The following is an 18,776-nucleotide window of genomic DNA, read 5'->3' as shown; positions in this document are numbered from 1 at the left end:
ACTGACCAGAACTCTCTGCCTTCTACTATAGAATTCTCACTGATCACTCAGATACTTACTTGAATTTTTGCCTCTTAATAATTCTTCTTCCCCACCCTCCTTCCCCTCACATGTGTCTCCATTAGAGAAGACTCGACCCAGACCCTTAAAAGAATCTTTTGGTTCTTATCAGTCTCTGTAAAACACTGATGGTTTAGAAAACAAAGCTAAATTTAAAATCAATACAGAAAGAAATCCTTACTATTTTAAACAAAACAAAAACATCCAAATTTAGTTAAATAATTTATTGCAACACAACATTTAAAGCAGGAGGAGTAGTCTTTGGAGAAAGTACTTCTAGTGGATTTGTCTAGTTTTGCATTTCTAGGACAAGCACAGTCATCCATGGGCCTTCATCAATTAAGTCTATCCTTGTAAAGTGGGTGTGTACACACACACCTCCACACAATAAAATGAAATACAATTTTGCTTTCATGAAACACATTGTTACTTACAGGCACGGTTGAAAGGAGTTTTTGAAAATCATCTTTAGAGACAGTTTGGCACTTGGTGATTAAGATACAGGATTCTCGTACAACAATCTTCAGAATGTAGTGTAAAAGCTCATCATTTAGTCTTTAAATGCAGGAAAAATGTAACAATGAGATATTGGTGGTTTAGTAATAAAAGGCTACATTTTACACAATTGGTACAAGATGACAAAGATATAAAATTAATCTTCCTCGGTATAGATGTTAACAACCAGGTGTACTATCAAAATCAAACTTACAGAAATTAAATGGTACCTAAGCCCCTAGGCCAAGTAATTTATAAATAGTAAAGAAACCAACACCTCCCTCCCCTCCCCAGCTCTAAGCACCCTCACCCTCTCTCACAGACCATCGATTTGGAGGACACCCTCCACCAAGATTTCTTAAATAAGCTCTGTTGGTTATTTCTGCAAAGTACACTTTCTCCAGGCCCAGGTGACTTTACTGATAAAACTGAAACGTGCTATTATCATTTCTTAGGGCAACGGTGGGCTTTATTATCTTTCAAATGATCTGCGGTTCAGACTTGACATGCTATTTATATTAGCTATCACAGGAGACTAAAGGTGATCGAACACATTTAACTGTAAATTGTTACTGAGAAAAACACAAAGAAAAAGCTAGCAGGGACTAAGATAACGGGTGTCACCTGTAGTGATCGTCATCCTCGCTGCCAAATCGGTTGTTCTGAAGCTGTTCAGCTAAATTGGTGAGGATCACGTCCCGTAGTTGGGAGAGGCCACTGTTTCTCTCTCCTAACACAGAACAAAGCTCCATAAACTACTCTGGTAATCACACTCAGAAAACTGATGCTATTAAAAAAAAGGTATTCACAATCAGACTGTCGACAACCTAGGGGCACCAGGCGCTGATACAAGAAACGGCAGCGAGAACCGACCCACCTGACTTTCTCTAACCAGGGCGTCCTGATTTACATGTAGTTACTCCTGACATATCATCAAGTATGATTTCTAATTCCTTGAAGTGGCTTATACACACACAGTGTCTTTGACAAGGTGGATTTTGTTGTTTAGTCTAACTTTAAAAGTTGCACTTTAATGGGTGAAAAAAAAACTGGGGTAGAAATCCCCAAGAAGTCTTATCTTTAACATTCATGAAAGCTCTCCAGTCAGGTATATTACATTAGGCAGTGGAGACAGAAAGGTTTATAAAGCTTGTAGATATATAAAACATGGTTTCTGCTTTCAATCTGGTTGAACTATTGGCATATGTGCAGACACATTTTAAAAATTAAGGCTAATTAACAGATATGAAGAAAGAAAATCTATTATCTTAATACCTAGTTGTTACCTTGGGGACAAAAAAAAGGATGGTAGTTCAAGGCTAATTAAAGGATAAATCTTACCTTCTGTTAAGACCAGCTTAAGTAAGTTATTGATTTCAGTTTCACCTGGGTACAAGATATTTAAACCAGAGCTGAAATGACAGAAAAGTCAAAAAAGCTTTTGAACAAACGTTCTAGAAAATACAAACTTTATTTAAATTTTTATTAGATGCCACTTTGGTTACCTAAAACTCTGAGGTAAATTTCATCACTAAAAAAGCAGTTGAACCTAAATTCACTGTTGTCATATAGTCCAATCACCTCCCTAATAGACAGTTTCCCTCGCCTCCTATCTGTGAATTACCAACATAACTTATGTGAGATCAGCTGCAGAATTGGTGAAGGAGAATGGAGCCATAAAGGTCAGTGGAATCAAGCTAGGTATACATGCAGACTGTGCCCCCAAGAATCATTTGAAAGGGGGACTTTCTAATTCTCAGCTCTTCCAAAAGGGCAGAAAGAATCGTATTGCAAATGGTGCCAGAATTCTTTTCTTTCTCTTTTCTGATGATTTAACATACAATAAAGTGCCCACATTTAAAGTGTACGATTTGGTAAGTTTTGACATATGTGTCCACCCATGAAAGCATCACCACAGTCAAGACAGTGAACACACCCCTCACTCCCCAGAAGGGTCCCCATGGCGCTAGATTTTTAAAAAATATTTAACACATTTATTGAGGTGTAATTGACAGGTGACATTCTATTAGTTTCAGGTGCCCTGACACTAGATTTTAATTTTTTGCCTTAATGCTCTCAACATAAAGAGACCCAGAGCATAATCTATTATGGAAGGAAAAAAATCGCGCCCCCCCTCGGCTCACCCGTCATACAGTGCGTCCAGACCAAGCACTCAGTTCTTTCTTGGTCACTAAATTATACTTGGTCACATGAATGCTACGTTCCTTGATAAAAGGTCATTGCACTCAAAAAATATATATGGATTAAATGACAATAGAAAATAGCCCATAAATTCTTCCCTCCTATCGAACAAGGTTTTAAGCAGATTTTAAAAGGCTAATATTGTTGAGCACTAACTTTGCGTCAGGCCGTATCGTATTGAAATCTCACAACCCTATGATGTGGGCACTATTTTTAAGCCCATGTAGAGCTGAGGAGATGGAAGCCTCAAATCAAGGTCACACATAGCTAGTAAATGGCAGAGCAAAGCCTAGAAGCCAGGTCTGCCTGCTGCCAAGGCCAGCTTGCTTCTTAACCACCTTGCCACTCTCTCCCCCAAACGAGATAAACATCTGCTCGCAAACCATCAAAATATCTACTTCAAGGGTGTTTTCCTTTTGCTTTTTAAGATCCAAAAGGTGAGATGGGGACCATGAGCAAAGGGGGGCCTTGGGTCCTCTGGGAAGAGGCCACAGACCCCTGCCCCATTCAAGCACCCTCTATGCGTGAGGTCCTGGCTGGGACGGGTCAGGGACATCGGTGCTACCAGCTGGCCCGGAAGATCACAACGCAGTGCAGAGAAGCATTTTGCTGGAAGCACTAAGAAAGTCATCTGTTGATTACCTGATGGCAAGACAGACTTCCTTCTGAATTTCAGGGCAAATGTGATCTTTCGGTGCCATCAACAACTGCCACAGAAGCAATCCTGACCGTCGAATGATGTCTCGATTCCTTTCAGTTTGTGGGCTGAAGAAAAATTTAAACACCACCTACAGAAACATAAGGGGCATATCTAAAAACGCTAATTCTACTGGGGATAAAATTATCCCTCTGAAGAAAAGTACATGGTAGATATTCTTTTGAATAGATACCCAGGTGGATTTTTCACCACAATCTCTTCTATTGTGTAAGGGTATAATTATAGTAAATATTTCACATGCATTCATTGCAACGAGCTACATATGGCGATTAACTGCCGTGCAATGAGTATGATGATAATTCTAATTACAGGATTAGAATATGGTGAGATGCAAAACAGGAATGTTATTAAATTTCTCGTCTGGTAGAAATCAGTGGCTGAAGCCAAGGTTTGTGCTTCTTTTTCATCTATTATCTTATTTATCGCAAAAGTGTACCCACCTGAAAGACAACGAGAATGCAGCGGATAATACAGGTGTCGCCATTAACCATGGCCTTCTCCATGATGTCGCAGATACTGCTCAGATGGTGTGCTTCGATTGGGTGCTGTTTGCCCAAGACACTTGTGATGGGAAGGTTTGGGTTCGTAGCAAGAAGATTGAGTTGGTGTATGCACATGGCACCAACGTGGTGCAGTAACTGGTTTATAACCTCATTCGTGGTTATAGCCTCTTCTAGAAGATGAAAATGAAACTCAGTGAGGAAAGACATCTCTGTGGGCGGTCCCCAAGGAACAGTCTTCTGACTTGCAAAAGGTGCACGCGCACACACACACAAGGAGACAGTATCTTGGCTCCAATCTCCTCCACTACTGCTGCAGAATCCTGCTCCCTACCACAGAGTGCTTGGGCAAAAACACTTGGGAATTTCCTTTTTTTTTTTAGAGCATAAGTAGCTAGTACCATCAGGGAGCCCTTCCTATATGCTTGACAACAGGCTAAGTGCTTTATGTGCATTACCTTACAACATCATTATAAACTCAGACTATTTTAGCCCTGTTTTGTAGAGGAGTAAATCAAGAGTCAGAGAGGTTAAGTAACTTGCCCTAGATCACACAGCTACCAAAAATGGTAGAACTAGGATTTGAATCCCGGCCATCTCTGCTCAGAGCCCATGCTGGTAATCATTCTGGTAAAATCTCTCCATCTTCTATGGCTCCTCTATGGTAGAGCCCCCCCACCCCCACCCCACTTCCCTGATCCAGAAATACTTCCTCCCACACACCTCAACATTTTTATTTCATTTAGTCACCACAGCCTAAATAGCCATCAGTTCAACACTTGTGAGGGTTGACAGGCATCCTCTTATATAATAATAACGTAAATGCTTCATGGATGATTATAGGCACCCCAGGAATGGGGATGAAAATAATCTAAATAGGCAAAGTACAAAAAAAAAAGATTGTTTTTTTTTTGGTTTTTTTTTTTCCCTTTAAAATAGCTGAAATGAACAACTGAGAAGGAACAGGAAAATAGGTAACCTGGAGAGGCAGGCCCGGGTGGGGAAACCTTAGAGCTGCAAAAAAATTGTGGGCACTGGGAATTATGAGAAAAGGACTCAAGGAAACCAAAGGAAAGGTAAACATTGCCAAAACTAAACTTTCCAATTGCATACCGTGTTTCCCCGAAAATAAGACCTAGCCAGACCATCAGCTCTAATGCGTCTTTTGGAGCAAAAATTAATATAAGACCTGGTATATTATATTACATTAATTATATTGTATTAGTTATATTAGTTATATTAGTTATATTATATTAGTTATATTATATTAGTATTATATTATATTATATTATATTATATTATATTATATTATATTATATTATATTATATTATATTATATTATATTATACTCGGTCTTATATTATAGTAAAATAAGACCGGGTCTTATATTAATTTTTGCTCCAAAAGACGCATTAGAGCTGATGGTCCGGTTAGGTCTTATTTTCGGGGAAACACAGTATTAACCCTAGGGCTAGGTGGGGTCCCACTCTCTTTGAGTCCCCAATCTTACAACAGTAGCACTCAGGTTAGTAGTATTCGTGTTCACCAAAGACTGTTTGAAAGCCAGCTTCAGGACCTACCCAAATAAATGAGGTCTCTGGTTTTTACTGAGTGAGATGGGAAGCCAGTGGAGGTGTCTGAGCAGAGGAGTGACAGATCTGACTACTTCAGATTGTAAGACTCTGGCTGTTATGTGGAGATGAGGGTAGAGGAGGGCAGCTGCAGAGGACGGAGGAAGACCAGTGAAGAGGCTACTGTCCTAATTCAGGTGAGGAAGTGGGCGACCTAGACTAGAGCTGTAGCAGCACAGGCAGTGGAAGCCGCTGGATGTGGGATATATTTTGAAGGGAGGAGCTGACAGGACTTGCTGATGTCCACTGGGGTGTGGGGTGTGAGAGAAACAGAGTCATAGATAAATCACCCCAAGTTTTTGGTCTGAGCAAATGAAAGAACAGTAATCTATATACTGGAACTCAGTAGGTATAGATTTGGAGAGGGGGAGAAATTGGGCGTGTTTTTGACGTGTTAAGTTGAAGATGCCTGTTAGATACCCAAGTGGAAACGAATACATAGTCTAGAGTTCAGGCAAGAGGCTTGGAGATAATAATTAGGGAGTTACTAATATACAATTGACTTTCTTCGGTTTTTTTTGCTGCTTTTTTTGTTTTTGTTTTTTTTACAGTTTATCAAGAAAGAATAGATGAATTTCATGGTATATAAATTATAAGTGCACAATTCAATGATTTTTAGTAAATTTACATAAATACCAAAATCAAGAATCAAAGCACAGAAATTACTACTGCCCCTATAAAAATTAAACTAATTATAAGGAGACAATATGAGCAACAGTTAAGAAAACTTGGATGAAATGCACAAATTTCTAGAAAGACACAAATGACCAAAACTAACTCAAGAAGAAATGAAACATCTGAATAGATAAATGCACAGCCTCAAAGTATCACCTCCCCCCAAATATTTATTAGTTACTATGGTGATTAACCTATGTCCACAAATTCTCTGGTGCTTTTCATTCCAGGAGGTGAAGCTTAATTCCCTCTTTCCATGAGTGTGGGCCTAACGACTTGCTTCTAATAAACAGAGTACGGAAAGGGAAAAGTGTAAGCTTTGCAGTGAAGAAAGCTGGCATTTAAACCAAGTGATCAATTGTAACATCACCAGAAGTAAGTCATGTTGATATTATGTGCCCTGTGATATGATGTAATGAGAAAAACCCCTCACCTCTGCAATAACTTAAATCGGTCACTTCAGTTTAAAAGGAGAAAACATCAGATGAACCCAAACTGAGGGACATTCTATAAAAATATCTGACCAGAACTCCTTGAAAGTGTCTTTTTCTGTTATGCAGATAGGATAACTATCCACCAATGCCCCACCATCTGAAATCTGCCGTTGAGCCACTCTAATGATTTTTTTCTTTTCAGTCACTAAACTTTTCAAATCCAGAATTTCCAACTGGTTCTTTTTAAAAAATAATTTATTTGTTGAAACTCTCTATTTGTTTAATCATAGTCATCATACTTTCCTTTAATCTTTTAAATGTGTTTCCTTTTGTTCTTTGAATATGTTTATAAAATTTGCTATAAAGGCCTTATCTTTAAATCCAACATCTGCGTTTGGCCTGTAGCATGTGTAGCTACTGATTGTTGTCTTTTTTCTTTTTTATGCTTGCTTTTATTTTAATTTTTACTTCCTTTCATTTGTTCATTTTAAAGATTCTTGTTTTCATTTTTAAGCCTACATTCCTCAGAGTCACTCTATCTGAGTCAGAGGTGTGCTCAAACACCTTGAACCAATAAAATTTCCATCCTGGATGGATCTGGGAATTTTGGAGGGAGAACATCACAGTTCAAGCACTTTTAAACTCTGCCCTGGTTTTCCCTTTCTGCCAGGCCCATTTCACATCTCTGCAGGCTCATGTTCAGGCAGGCCTCTGGGAACAGCTTGGGCTCTCTCCAGCTTCTCCTGTGCATATGTGTGGGAGCTTATCAAGGCCCTCTGTTGCTTTCTCACTAAGCAGGTCTCACCAGTAGATTTCTAGCTAGCCTGCTGGTTCACTGCTTGCCCTACCCAGGAGCACAACCTCAGGCTAACAAAGCCACCGGTATTCTCTACTTGTTTGTCATCAAGACTACTGTTACTGACACTGCTCCCGGGTGTGTGTTTTCTTCCATGCTCTGCTCCAAATCAAGTCCGGCCCCTCTGGCAGCAAAGCTGCTGGTTTACACAATATGCCCACCCTGGTGGGATTACTGTACTGACCAAGCTGGAGGTGGGAGATAGGAACACCACAGACTGCCACTGCTCTAACCCAGAGTTCAGAGGGTGTGTGTGTGTGTGTGTATACCCACTTCTCAATTTGGTGTATGACTGTAGTCAATTTCCAGGGCCTAGAAATAGTTGTTTTTGATATTTTTGTTGATTTTATCATTGCTTTATGGGGAGAGGATTCGCTGAGCTATTCATTCCTCCATACCACTATCACTGACCTTGATGCCACAAGATTTTAAGTTAATATTAACTTAATATTAAGAATCTTAATATTAAGAAATATAAAAGTCCTTTATCAGTAATCTAATTATAACTTTGTGCACAAATAAGTATCAATGTAAAACACTGTAACAGCATATAATCCCATGTCAAATACAAATAAAGAATCAATTTTTGCACCAAAGTTCTGATAATTGCAGAAGGAACATAATTTTCCTGTTTAAAAAAAGTCTATGGACCACCGCAAAAGCTCTATATTTACCTATTTACTGAATCATAAACCAATCAGATAACAAGGATTTGGGGTTTCCGAGTTCTGAGAGGGAAGGCTATTGACACATCTTGTTGCTTGGGCCATGTCCCACTTACTCATGCTGCTGTACTCACACTTCATGCAGGAAATCCTTTCCTGTAAGACTGAGGGCACCTCACCTTTGGGCTCTGTGATGACGTGACTGACTCCGAGCCTCTGACAGACGTAATGGAAAGCCTGATTCCCAGGATTACACCACTGATCGATGTAGTCATTCGAGCAGGTCCACAGCATGTTGTTCACTGTGTCATAACAGGCACCTGCAGAAAGAGCCCTCTCTACTCAGCTGTCACGTTGTCATCTGCCTGTGTGCATATTTCTCTTAAGCACGGCTAAAGAATGGAAGGGCAAGGATTCTCCCGAATCCTGACAATCCATAGCCTATTTCCATATATTGACTTGGCAAAGCAGTAGACTGGGGCTCAGCAAGAAGGCAGGAGTCAGCTTCTACTGCTTAACTCCTATGTGGGAATGGAATAAGTCTCACGGAATAGAGTTCTTAGTAACTGACTTATAGGTGACCTTTTTCATTCCAAAAGGGATTTAAGTGACTTACATTAAAACCCACGTAAATATGACTAATTAACCTAACACACAATAAAAGTCTTAGTAACTGAGCCCGAAACTTAGATATGAGCTTCCTAGGAGCCAAGGCAAAGAGAACATGTATTAGATCATGCTCATTTTCTAATAATAAGTATACCCATTCCTCATGGAAAACAAACATTTTAAGGGCATTCGTTACCTTTAAGAAAAATATGTTACAGGCATCATCACACAACCTAATGGACAGTATCTTCAATAGCAATATATGCAGAGGAATTTCCCAAAAGGCAATTTCCTATATTAATCCTCAAAATTAAATAGTAGCATAAAATATTTCTTTCAAGGACACTAGAATATCACAGGAAATTGGCAAGATTATTTTTGAGACAAATTGCTAAAATGGAATTTTCCAAGGACACGTGGGCATCTATTTCTTACCCAATCCTGGGACAAGAGCACCACGCCCCAGCGAGCTTCCAGCAGCATCTATGAGATCGGCACGGCTCGTGAACTGACCATCCGAAATATTATACACCAAGCTAGAGGCCAGGACTGTGGAAACAAACATCAAGCTGTTTAAGAAGCCTTAAAACGATGTGCAGTAACTTTTCCAAATTACAAGATCCACTGGAGGATTTTCACAAGACTTCAGAAAAATCACACCTTTTTTTCCTGTTGTCTGTTGACGGTAACAATGAGGAGACAACACACACCAAAGACCACAAAAGAAAAACGGCACAAAGTATCTTCCTAAATAGTGACCCACAGTTTTTAAAGTGTTCTTTACATGGAAACTTCTGCATAAAGGCAGTATCACAAGGGTCATCGCAGGATGGGACATGATCGTTAGCATCACAAGGGTAACAACATTTACAAGAAACATTTTACGCGTAGTTGGTGTTCCATACAGGTCAGGAGCCACTCAGACACACTCAGCTGCTGTCCTTCAGGCAGCAGCTCTAAACTCGGAGATGCTTTGGCCTTTTTCCTTAACACAGGATAGTATGGGATAGTCTGGGTTTGAGTTCCGGCCCGCCCACTCCTGTGTGATCCTGGGAAATTTCCTGACCCTCTCAGTTCCCCCAGGGGTAAAGTGGAGAGAATAGAAGTACCTACCGTACACAGCTGTAGTGAAGATAGAGTTAAAATAAGTCCAGGATGTACAGCGGCACATACGTGCCAGCTGCTGGTGTTATTATTTTCTCCACTTCCAAACACAAAATGCAAGCACTGTGTCACTTGAGCGTCTTTGTTCTTCTTGTTCCCATCACCCTAGGGTTCAGAGTCCCCACACCTGATTCAGCTATAATCTAAACTATACTGTTTGTGTCTATTCCATTTTCCACTTGTTCCATCCTGCACACCAACCAAATGATCTTCCCCAAATCTCTTTTTCACTGTGTTGACCATGCATAGGCCTTTCCCCCCACTTGGCTACTTATCTGAATAAAACCTGTTTTTCATGACTTTAACTCAAAACCTCATGAAGTCTCTCCCTCCTACCCCACTCCACAATGTCCCTTTCTTTCTGACTCAGCAGCACATACATCTGCTCCCCAGCTCGGGCAGTGACACAGCATCACACATCATTTTCTAGTTGTTTTCTCACACCTACATCATTTCTCCCAACCAGACTCAGAGCTCTTTGAGGTAAGGACCACTTCATCCACTTACTGAGCAGCCCCCACGGTGACGGATGTGGGACGGGACACAGAAGGAATTTAAGCATTTATTGATTCACTGGTCTAAAATAGAATCACTGTGTAAGCTATATCCTCATGAAAAAAAAATAGCACCGTGAAGCCCTGCTTTTATCAAATGGGGCCAATTTCAACGGAGTGAAAAAGCCATGCCAAGAAAACGGAAAAAGAGTTTAGTAAGATGAGTGGTCAATAAAAAGACAAATAACCCAATTTAAAAATGGAAAAAGGGTTTGAATAGGTTTTTCTCCAAAGAAGATATACAAATGGCCAATAAGCACAAGAAAAGATGTTCAACATCATTAGTCATTAGGGAAATGCAAATCACATCCACTAGGATGGTTATAATTAAAAAAAGGAAATTAACAAATGCCAGTGATGTAGAAAAATTAGAAGCATTCTACATTGCTGATGAGAATGGAAACTGGTGGGGCCACTTTGAAAACAGTGTGGCAGTCCCTCCAAAGGGTAAACATAGAGTTACCATATGACCCAGAATTCCACATATATATATATATATATATATATATATATATATATATATACAAGAGAAATAAAAATATGCCCACATAAAACCTGTACATGAATGTTCACAGCAGCATTATTCAAAATAGCCAAAAAGTAGAAACTACCCAAGTGGGAGTATATCCACACAATAGAAAATAATTCAATCATAAAAATGCAGTAATGATTCATGCCACAACATGGACGAGCCTTGAAAACATTAAGTTAAAAAAAAAGGGCCAGTCACAAAAGTACATATATTGTCTAATTCTATGTATATGAAAAAAGTACAGAACAGGTGAATCCACAGAGACAGGAAGTAGCCTGGTAGATGCCAGAGACTAGAATGATGGGGGAAGGGGAATGACAGCTAAAGGGTATGGGGTTTCTAGCTGGAGTTATGGAAACGTTCTAGAATTAGACAGTGGTGCTGGTTGCACAACTCTGTGAATACACTAAAAACCACTGAACTATATACTTTAAAGTTGTGCATTTTATATTAAGTTGGTGCAAAAGTAATTGTGGTTTGAAAGGTTAAAAATAATTGCAAAAACTGCAATTACTTTTGCACCAACCTAATAGTATGGACGTTATATCTCAATAAAGCTGTTTTTTTTTAAAGAGACTAATAGGAAATTTAGATCATTTACCCAAGAGCGAAAGGGGACATCTTGGTCACATGAACTGTTAGAGAAAACAAGCTGTTGAACAAAAGTCCAACCAATTTGATTTTATAGGCAAAAGAGTTCTGAAGTTGTTGTGAATACCTAAGTCCCAAATACATGCAATATGTGAAATGGCACATAGGTTTAGGTGATGATAAATAATTTTTTTAAACTGCCAAGGTCAAATTTATATCTGCAGGCTTCAGTTAGAGCAAGAATGCTTTTTTAAAATATCTAAATTTGAAATATACTCCTTTAATGGAATTACAATAAGCAAATTATTTTAAGAGGCCAGAATATGAAATAATGGAAAATGGAAACAAGTAAACTGATTTTAAAACACTATACATGCCTAAGCAAATTTCAAGGAAAATAAGAACACACACACAAAAAAGCTACTATACATAAAAGGAACATTTTGGTTTTTTTTGTTTTTTAAGTTTTTTTAAATATGCTGACATACTTTATTGCATGTGATCACCAAAAAATAGTGTGTGATACCATTATCCTTTTATTTTTACAAGCAGGAAAACTGAGGTTCAGAGGGGTTAGATGATGTCCCTAAGGTAAGAAAACTAGAAAATGGCAATGTAAAAGAAACATTTTTGGTTCTATATTTTATCTCATTTGCTTTTTCTGAAGCCAAAATCACGCTGCTGTAATTACTCTAGTATTGCCTCCGTCTTTTATAAAACTATATGTACTCTTAACATTAATGAATTTCTGCATATATTATTTTGCATTATATATTTTTTGTTTAACATTTCATATTCCTTGTTTCCCCGAAAATAAGACCTAGCCAGACCATCAGCTCTAATGAATCTTTTGGAGCAAAAATTAATGTAAGACTCGGTCTTATTTTAATATAAGACAGGGTCTTACACAATATAAGACCAGGTCTTATATAATATAAGACCCAGTATACTATACTATACTATACTATACTATACTATACTATACTATACTATACTATATATACTATACTATACTATACTATACTATACTATACTATACTATACTATACTATAACACTGGGTCTTATATTAATTTTGCTCCAACAGACGTATTAGAGCTGATGGTCCGGCTAGGTCTTATTTTCGGGGACACACAGTATGTGTCCTAAAATGAAGGTATTTCACATTTATTCTAATACCTTGAGAATCCTATCACAGTTGGTAGAGCTCTTGCTGTGTCACAATAAATAATGTGGCAATACATTTCCTAAAATTTTCCTGAACTCACTATTACTTCTAGTAATTTTCAGGATGATAGTTTTCAGAAATGCACTATTATATCAACTACAACTGTATTTTTAATTCCTCCTGGCCTATAACTATATTGATAAGGTTTTTGTTGTTATTATCAAAGACCTATTGCATGAAAGAGAACTGACTCTGGGTGGTGAACACACAATGTGAGATATAGACAGTGTATTACAGAATTGTACACCTGAAATCTATGTAACTTTACTAACAATTGTCACCCCAATAAACTTTAATTTAAAAAAAAGACCTACTGCAAACAACTGTTTAATAGAGAAAGTTTAAAATCATTAACAGAAAAGCCTTAAATTTCAAAGTTGGAGACAAATCGGGAAAAGTGCCACAAATAAAATTCACTTACTTTTTAAAGACGACAAACCACTTGTTCCACCAAAAAGAGAGCGGGTGGCAGAGCTGCCTGACCCCCCTGGAGGTGGGACCAGCATAACCAAGTAGGTGCCACAGGTATATATGGGCGTCTTCCGAAGCATTTTTAGAGGTAGCCCACAGCTAGTATTTGCTGATAAAAGGAATGAAAATGGTGAGTAGAAACATTTGACACAGATTCATTTGATTACCAAAAAGATTAGAGATAATGAGGGAGCCCCAAATTCAAACAACGATATACCCTGATTTAGAAAATAGAGCAAGAAGTAATAATCCAAGGAAAAAACAATGATCTCTGGCTCCGTACCCTGCCCCAACCTCCTGTCACATGACCGGAACATTTCTCAAAGGTGTCCCCAAGAGTCAATGTGCCTGTGTCTCTAAAAATTCGTTCAAAAGGATGAACCCTCATGTGGACTAAATCTCAAAATAAGAGTCCTACTGTTTGTGTTTCCCCCAGGAAACTGTACTCCAATAGAGACCTTCTCATTTCTTCTAGAACAGCTTCTCAACAGGTTTGTGGTATTACATTTATTACAAACAGCTTTGAACATGAAATCAGCCAGAAATTTTAACCTATAGCTAATTAATAAAAGCTTTCACTATATCTATCACAAAATAAGTTTATACCTGCATGATTTATGATAACCCATTATATATTTCCTTGCTTTTTAAGGTCAGTGACATAAACGATCATTAAGAAAATAATGAATGTGGGGTGGCTGGTTAGCTCACTGGTTCGAGGGCGGTGCTAATAACACCAAGGTTGCCAGTTCGACCCCCACATGGGCCACTGTGAGCTGCACCCTCCTTAAAAAAATAAATAAATAAGTAAAATAAAATAATGAATGTCTCTAATCAAGAAGTATAAAAATGACTTTAATCTCCCTTAATCGCTGGCAGATCTGAAAACACAGAGAATTTAAGGATTTTCTATATTAGTTGAGTGAGGACTGATGACGGCAACAGAAAGCCAATCAGAGTGCTTTACCAGGGTATAAGCTGTCAGGGTATAAAACATACCAGCCCAGAAAGATGGGAAATCTTTTTTAGATGGCTTACACTAGAAAAATGACATCTAATCTGTCTGATACTTGTTTTGAATGTCCGTGCTTCTAAAAAGCTCCATTTGTAAAAAAGCCCAAGCCCCAACAAGGATACTCTTCATTCAGGACAAATTCAGGAGCATAAGTTTCCATAGGTCAGAAACCCGAAAGGGGCGATGACTGGAAAATTAGCAAGTTTGTGAGCATAACTTTTGCACCAAGATTTTAAGTAGACTTACTCTTGTTAACATGGTAATAGGTATTAGTTTATCACAGAATAAAAAATTCCAGACCCTCTGAATGTTGAATAGCCAAAAATTCACTTAGCTTGTAACTGGTGAATTTTTATGTAGCACTACCACGTGAAACGAATACACAGAGAATGTACATGAAAGTACAATGAGACAACACATTTAGACTACAAATTCCTGTTTTCACAGAACTCTAAATACACCCTTGCCTTCTGAGTTTTCTTTGATTTATCTCATATTTTCTTATCCAACAAACATTCCTTTAGTATTTATGTGGTTCAGGGTAGGATTCAATTTTCTTCCAAGGGACAAACCCAAATGAATCCTTTAGCTTGTCAGGAATATGTTTATTTAGGTAAAAAGAATGGTCCTCTTCAAAGTATTCCCATAACTCAAATTATCCACATGCCCAAGTCATAACAACTATTAGTAATTCTCCCACTTATACTCCATACAACAGAGATCTGTGGAAATAAAATACTATCCTTCTTAAATCCTAATATAAACTAATAGTATTTAATTTGATAGTTCATGAATTAATCACAAATATTTTCTCTTCTTAATATGTCAATATATAAAAGGATTCAAGCATAAAATTGCATTAAATTCATTAAACATATATTAATTCAGATACATTTTTCTCTATATAACATCTTTTTCTAGCCGTTATCTTGGACTACAGTTGATGATTTATTATAAATTCACATAGTCGGTACATAATCTGTAAACTCTTCAAAAATAATAGTTCTTAATCTTTTTGAGGCCATAGATGACCTTGGAAATCTGATGAAAATTATGATGGATACATGAAGATGTTATTTAAAGCTGGGGTGGAGAGCACGTTTATGACCCCACCCCTTAAAGGCTTATCCCAGTTAAGAACTTCTGCTTTAAAAAGGCAGAACAGTGTGTTTAGTAAGCTACCTTTTATTAAGAAAAGGAGGAAAATAAGAACACATAAATTTGTCTTTACTTGTATTTGCGTAAAGAAATTCTGTAAGGATAAAAACTAATAAATATAGATATCTACAGGGGGCAGGGTGGAGGCAAAATATAGCATGCACTAAGATGTGGGAGTAAGATTTCTCTGCATATACCTTTTTATTTTCACTTTAAAACTCTGTAAATGGATTATCTATTTTAAAACATTAAAGTACAAACTCTAAATGATAAATTCTAGAAAAAGCAATCTCTGCTGTGGAAGGTTTGCCTCTTACTTGCTTGGTCAAGATTACATTTAGTGAAGATGACAAACAGGAGCGTTTTACATTCATGAAGCTTATGCTAAACATGAAATCAATCAATTGACACCAACGGTAATGATGAGAAGGCATTTACAGTTAAAGACAAAGCCATGTTGAATAATTACAGAGTCATGCTAACTCATGTCCATAGACAAAAACATGTATTAGTTTGGAATAAAAAAAATGGACAATGACTGGAAAGAAATAAAAGGGTAAATTCTGTAAAGCCAAATGCTTTTATGGCACATTGTAAGCGCTCAATAAAAAGCATTGCCAGAATTCCACAGGCAGCTCTCACTAGTTACAAGCTGAACATATCAGGCCATGAAAAGACATGCAGGAAATTGAAACGCCTATTGCTAAGTGAAAGAAGCCCTTCTGAGAAGGCTACATAATGTCTGATTCCAACTATATGACATTCTGGAAAATGCAAAACTATGAACACGATAAACAAATCAGTGGTGGCCAAGGGCTGGGGATGGGGAGGGATGAGTAAGTGGAGCACAGAGAGGATTTTCAGGGCAGTGAAACTACTCCGTATGATACAGTAATGGTGGACACATGTCATTGTACATTTATCCAAACCCACAGAATGGACACCACCAAGAGTGAAACCCAAGGGAAACTATGGGCTTTGGGTGATGACGTATCCATGTAGGTTCATCCACTGTAACAAATGTACCATCTGGTATGGGATGTAGACAGTGGGGGAGACTATGCATGTGTAGGGCGGGGAACGTGGGAAACCTCTGTACCTTCCGCTCAATTTTGCTGTGAACCTAAAACCGCTGTGTGTGTGTGTATGTGTGTGTGTGTGTGTGCGCGCGCGCAGCTGAACGGAGCTATTCCAGGTTAAGAGGTGCTGACCACAGGGAGCATACCTGCTTGGTCCTCTTTCAGGGTGTTGGAGATGGTGGAGCCAGTGAGGGCAGCCAGCGTTGCCGATGGGGAAGCTCGGTAGCGGGAAAGTCTGCTCAGAAGCATCTCATTAATGCTTTTCGCAGACTCACCCTCTTTTCTCATTAGAATTGTGCGTTCCTGAAGCGGATGGGCTACATACACACCATTTTCAACCTAATATTTAAAGAAAAAGAGGTGCTTAAATGATATCTGTTTCCATTTAGTTGCCAATTTCTATTGGAAAATTGCATTATTGTGATCTGGTTCCTCAAAAACATTTCCAAAAACTGCCCTTGGGTAGAGGTAACCTCAAAACTTAAGTGCTCCACAGGAACTACTAAGAGCAAAAGAAAGGCGAAGTTTGAGAGCTTTCATTTCACATACTAGCCCAGGTTCTAAAAGTAAGGAGCCAAGTTTAATAAATTCTACAAAAGGTCATTATTAAAATTCCTTATATTGAATTCCACAGGCAGCTCTCCCTAATTACAAGCTTCTGACAGGTACCAGTACGATGAGAGGAAAACAAATCAGTTTCTGATTTACTATTAAGTACAATTATGAGGAGGATGTCTTCTTGAAATATAATTAGTGGCTAAAATCCAAGCTCTGTATTAGCAGCAGTTAACATTAGCCCCAGCTGCTCGGGTACTGGCGGAGCAACGGAGAGAAAGGCAGACTTTGTCTGCTAAAAATACATGCCAACGTCGACTGGATCCTTGCTGCTGCTTGGCAGTCCCTCATTCATCACTGGATTATTCCCCAGCGAAAGCCCTGCAGTGACAATTCCAAAATTCCTTTCCCAGTGCTGAGCTTGACGTGAAGCAGACCGCCTGGCTCTACTGCTAGAAAGATCCAGACCTTTCACTGCAAGCTGCTTGCACTCATCTCTCTTCCCACTCAGGAACCTTTGTGTCCAGCCTCGTGTTTTCTTCCTTTTCTCTGATTATAATTCAGACAGAGGAAGAAGCACTTCATTTCATGTTATTTAAAGTGAACGGTTCCCCCACTGCCTCCTCCCTAACTGCTCCCTTAATTAACTCCCTCTGCCCCTTCCTCATCAGTGTCTCCCTCTCTACTGACTTCCTTCTCCCTGGTTTCACATCGTCACAAGTCTCTGAAATCTTAAACGAAACCACGGTGGCCCACGGAAATGCCATCCCTTTCCTCCACTTCCATTCGCTGTCAAATATCTCAAATATATGTCACATGGCCTCTGCATCACGCTCTTCCACACCGGGGCTCCTGGATCGGGCTGGGGTCTCAGAAACTGGTGCCACCAGCGAAGGTGGCCAGGACTGGCCTGCTGCTGTGGGGTACAGAGATCAGAGGGAACAGGAGGGCGAAGTGGTAAGGCTTAGAAGAAGAAATAAGAAGTAAAGATGGAGTCCAAAGTGAAAGGTTGGTAACAGAAGACGCAGGAGAAAGCAAGCAAATTCGGGAGCACAGCCAGGACAGATTCCCAGAAGGAGCTGTACAGAGTGGGGAGAGTTTTATGACACATTCACAAATGATAAGGGAAAGGATTTCTTAGAGTCCAAAAATGCTGCTTCTATTTCCTCAACCCTGCTTCTTAACCCTTTGAAGTTCCTTAACTCGCACGACCAAACCAGTGGACATTCTTGATGGTCCACGAGTAACCTAAACCCAGGACCATCCACATGGTTGCCAGCCTTCTTGGGGTTCTCCTTCCTCGAAAGGCGGTAGACCTCAGTCCTGGTTTGCTGTTTTGTTTTTTGCACAGGAACCTGTGTACAAGGCACTGTGCTGGTGAGCAAAGCCAATACAGTCCCTGCCTTCCTTACTCTCCCTCTTATTTGCTGGTTCCACGTCTCCACCTACTAACAGAGCTTCCCTAGGATTAGACCTAGTCTGATGTCAGACCTCCAGCTTCCTGTCGACGGCACTTCCCACCATTCGGGCTCAGGGAGAATGTCGCCTCTTTAAAGAAGTCTTCCCTGATTACTAGATTACTAGT

General features: G+C 39.0%; 1 protein-coding gene across 4 annotated transcripts in view; it reads right to left on the bottom strand.

Annotated features, from left to right (window-relative positions):
* Nucleotides 1-18,776, bottom strand: part of HECTD4 (HECT domain E3 ubiquitin protein ligase 4) — a 167,598-nt gene that overhangs the window by 83,507 nt on the left and 65,315 nt on the right. For all 4 annotated transcript variants that reach the window (XM_074321579.1, XM_074321581.1, XM_074321580.1 and 1 more), the window contains exons 8-16: nt 16,783-16,975; nt 13,335-13,493; nt 9,281-9,394; nt 8,416-8,556; nt 3,916-4,148; nt 3,400-3,545; nt 1,897-1,967; nt 1,180-1,285; nt 495-615 (exon numbers count right to left, since the gene is read on the bottom strand). In XM_074321579.1, coding sequence (XP_074177680.1) covers nt 495-615; nt 1,180-1,285; nt 1,897-1,967; nt 3,400-3,545; nt 3,916-4,148; nt 8,416-8,556; nt 9,281-9,394; nt 13,335-13,493; nt 16,783-16,975 — 1,284 coding nt within the window. The remainder of the gene's footprint in view (nt 1-494; nt 616-1,179; nt 1,286-1,896; nt 1,968-3,399; nt 3,546-3,915; nt 4,149-8,415; nt 8,557-9,280; nt 9,395-13,334; nt 13,494-16,782; nt 16,976-18,776) is intronic.

Source organism: Rhinolophus sinicus, linkage group LG16, assembly GCF_036562045.2.
Source record: "Rhinolophus sinicus isolate RSC01 linkage group LG16, ASM3656204v1, whole genome shotgun sequence".
NCBI lineage: Eukaryota > Metazoa > Chordata > Mammalia > Chiroptera > Rhinolophidae > Rhinolophus > Rhinolophus sinicus.
The sequence above is the reverse complement of the archived record's forward strand: the minus strand, read 5'-3'. Positions and strand labels throughout refer to the sequence as shown.